This window comes from Arachis duranensis, chromosome 9, assembly GCF_000817695.3.
Source record: "Arachis duranensis cultivar V14167 chromosome 9, aradu.V14167.gnm2.J7QH, whole genome shotgun sequence".
In the NCBI taxonomy this organism is placed as follows: domain Eukaryota; kingdom Viridiplantae; phylum Streptophyta; class Magnoliopsida; order Fabales; family Fabaceae; genus Arachis; species Arachis duranensis.
In genome coordinates, this window is record NC_029780.3 from 111,270,293 (window position 1) to 111,273,384 (window position 3,092).

A 3,092-nucleotide genomic window follows, 5' to 3' on the forward strand; every position below is an offset into this window, starting at 1 on the left:
ATTGATCTTGTCTCTTTCTGAAAACAGATTAAGACCTTAATTTTGATTCACTAGAGCAGTCAGCATACAATCTTTTTTAGTAATTAATATACCCTTTTTTTTCTTTATATATATGACATAGAGTTATGTTAACATCTATTGCACTATTATAAAAATACAATGATCCTACCTAATCAAAGTAGAATCATATAGACTTTATCTGAATTATCAGCAAATCTTGTATCTATATACTTAGTCGGCAGCATTTTGTTGTCATGCTCTACTGAAAAATAAAATAAAAAAGGATGTAAATCTGGACCATTATATCCTGTGATATGGTTTGAATGCATTTATCCATATCATTGTGCCAAAAGTTAGCTAAGAATAATACAACGAACAATGCAAGAAGCTTGAAGAACATATTGTGAACCCAGTTATCTGTAATGAATGCAGTTATAATCTCTCAGCTCTTTCTCACAAGTCATTAGATGGCAAATTTTTTTTTTTTTTTAAGGCCAGAGAAAGTTAAGACAGGGTTCTTTTCTTTTTTGTATCAATGTAACAAGTAAGATATTTATCTGTGTGTGTTTTACTACCAAGAGTTGCTGGTACTTCTTCATTACTCACATAAATTGAGCATGGTTTTCTTATGTAGCTTGTGTGCACCATCCATTTGGACAAAATTAAACTTTGAAATAAAAAATATTTATATATATATCATATTCTTATATTATATATATTCCTAAACTTGTCTTTTCTGGTTGTTTCCCACTGCATTGACATTGCTACCAGAAAGAAAAGAAAAGAAAAGAAAAGATAAGAAAGATACAAGGCCCCTATGGATATAATAAAATTCCTACAGCACCATGATTCTCCCTCCATTGATTTTCAGTAACTTCCACTGCAACTACTTCAATGGCAGAGGCAGCTATTAGGTTGATTGAACTCCCTCATCCTCTTTTACCTCATTCCAATCCCTTTTCCTCCATACCAGCTGCTAATTAAACAAAGAATGAAAATGAATTATCAGTATCACATAAAAATTATTTTAAAAATAATAGAATTCTCTAGTATAGGCTACATATGAATTGAGAATTATTTTACCATGTAAAGAAAAATAACCAAAAAAATAAACTTACTTGTTTTCTTGAAGTTCATTTTCTGATAGAGATGGTTGAAAGAAACCAAAGTGTTCTTGGCATGAAGATTTCCTCTGCAATCACAGGACACAATTGATATTAGCTACTTTAGCTATACCTCCTTCAAAAACAACATCAAATCTTTAAAATAATAACTAAATAATGAATAAGCTCAGTTACCTGAACATAAGTGGCAGAGAAACCTTGTGAACAATCTAGCATACTCTGTGTGTAAGTTTGTTGGTTGGAATCATCAACTTTGTTCTGAAATATTGTGAACAACCATCAGTAACAAACATATATACATTGAACACACATAAAGAAAGAAAGAAAGTATAGTGATGGAAGCTGAAACATACTGTGGAGAAGTCATAGACATGAGAGCTAGCAGTGTCATGAAGATAAGAAGGCTCCTTAACCTTCTTCTGCCTCTTGGTCTTGGAGAGCTTCACTGCTTTGGAAGCAGAATTACAAAAGGCTCCATTATTATTATTATTCTGATTCTCATCATAATTAGTGTCATCATGTGGAGGCCAAGAAGAAGCATCAGAAACCATGGACAAGTCCTCCTCATCAGTTGAGTCCTCATGCTTGTTCCTCCTCTTGTCCTCTTCATAGTAACCACTATTATGGTTAATGCTGTAAGAGTGGTCTAGATATAGAGTCCAACCAGACTCAACACCACTGCTGCATTCAGAAGCCGCCATTGCATCATTCATCTTGCTCAAAAAGAATAGAATATGGTTTTGGTGGTGGTTGTAGTTCAGTCACCAACACCAACACCAAGAGCAAGACCAATTAGTAAGAATAAAAGAAGTGAAATGGGAGAGTGGGATTTTGTGGTGAATGAAAAGAAGTGCCAGTTGGAAGAGGGTTATAAGAGAGGCCACCCCTTCACATGGTAGACAGCGAGGCACTGTGTACCCTCTTCACAAAACAGACTACACGTCCATTTCCATTCTACAGTATTTCGACACCTATCCCCCCTTCAATACAAACAAACAAACAACCAACCATTTCATTTTTTTATATTTGATTTTAAGTAGAAACTCAAGTGCAATCGACTTCACGTGAATTTGATATCTGAGAGCCGTTAAATAATTTAACTGATTTGATTAAATTTTTATCTAATGACTCTGAGGTATCAACTTCACGTGAAGTTAACTTCATTTGAGTTTTTACTTTTATTTTATTAAAAAATTTTGGATTATTTTAAAAATATCGATATTTCAATTATTTTAATATTTGAGAATTAGATCAAATCAGTCATCAGATTAGTTCGATTTAAATAAATAATCGATTGAATTTCGATTGAATTTTTAAAATTTTTACTCTACTGAAAAAATAATTATTTCAATTTTTAGAATCTTAACTAAAATTAATAAAATACCAGTATTTTTAAAATGCTTGAAATAATTTCTTATTTAATTTATTATGAAGCTACAGAGGCATATGATATGTGAGCAGTAGTCATGTGTCTCTTTCTATATATTTAGTTAGAACCCTGTTTTTGGATGAACACTACTAGTAACTAATAAGGTACATTACTTTTTATTTGGGAGTCAAGTGGTCAACATTTGAATGAGTAATGTATTATGTGATTTGATTTTAAGTACATGCTAAATCGGATTCAGTGTTTATATATGGAAAAAGGAATATGCTGTTATCAATGTAAACAGTACATATATTGCTATGCATGCTAATAGCTCTGAATTTCTATTTATGTGCCCATCATGTGTGGCGATTAAGGAAAACCCCTTAAGCCTCTTCTTCTGTCACTCTTTACCCACTATTATCAACCTTGCACCCCCAAAATGTAATGTGCTCTTTTTATGCCAACTCCTTTTATCTACATCCTCCAAATTAAAAAAAAAATCACTGCTACCATTCTTTTTTCCTTTTTTTTTATTCATTCAAATATTTTATATATACAAATATAATTTACATATTTTTCTACTAAATTATCAATGATTA

At 31.8% G+C, this 3,092-nt stretch overlaps 1 protein-coding gene across 2 annotated transcripts; it reads right to left on the reverse strand.

Moving 5' to 3' along the window:
- Positions 1–662: 662 nt before the first annotated feature.
- LOC107467146 (protein SOB FIVE-LIKE 5) lies at positions 663–1,975 on the reverse strand. Of its 2 annotated transcripts, none has more exons than XM_016086183.3 (4): positions 1,478–1,975; positions 1,299–1,382; positions 1,119–1,192; positions 663–976 (listed from the first exon to the last, which is right to left on the reverse strand). In XM_016086183.3, the coding sequence occupies exons 1-4, from the start codon at positions 1,835–1,837 to the stop codon at positions 940–942; spliced, it is 555 nt and encodes a 184-aa protein (XP_015941669.1). In that variant the 5' UTR covers positions 1,838–1,975; the 3' UTR covers positions 663–939. The 2 variants fall into 2 exon arrangements, with proteins under 2 accessions (XP_015941669.1, XP_015941670.1); XM_016086184.3 differs by having other exon boundaries at positions 663–973; positions 1,478–1,974.
- Between the last annotated feature and the right edge of the window lie 1,117 nt (positions 1,976–3,092).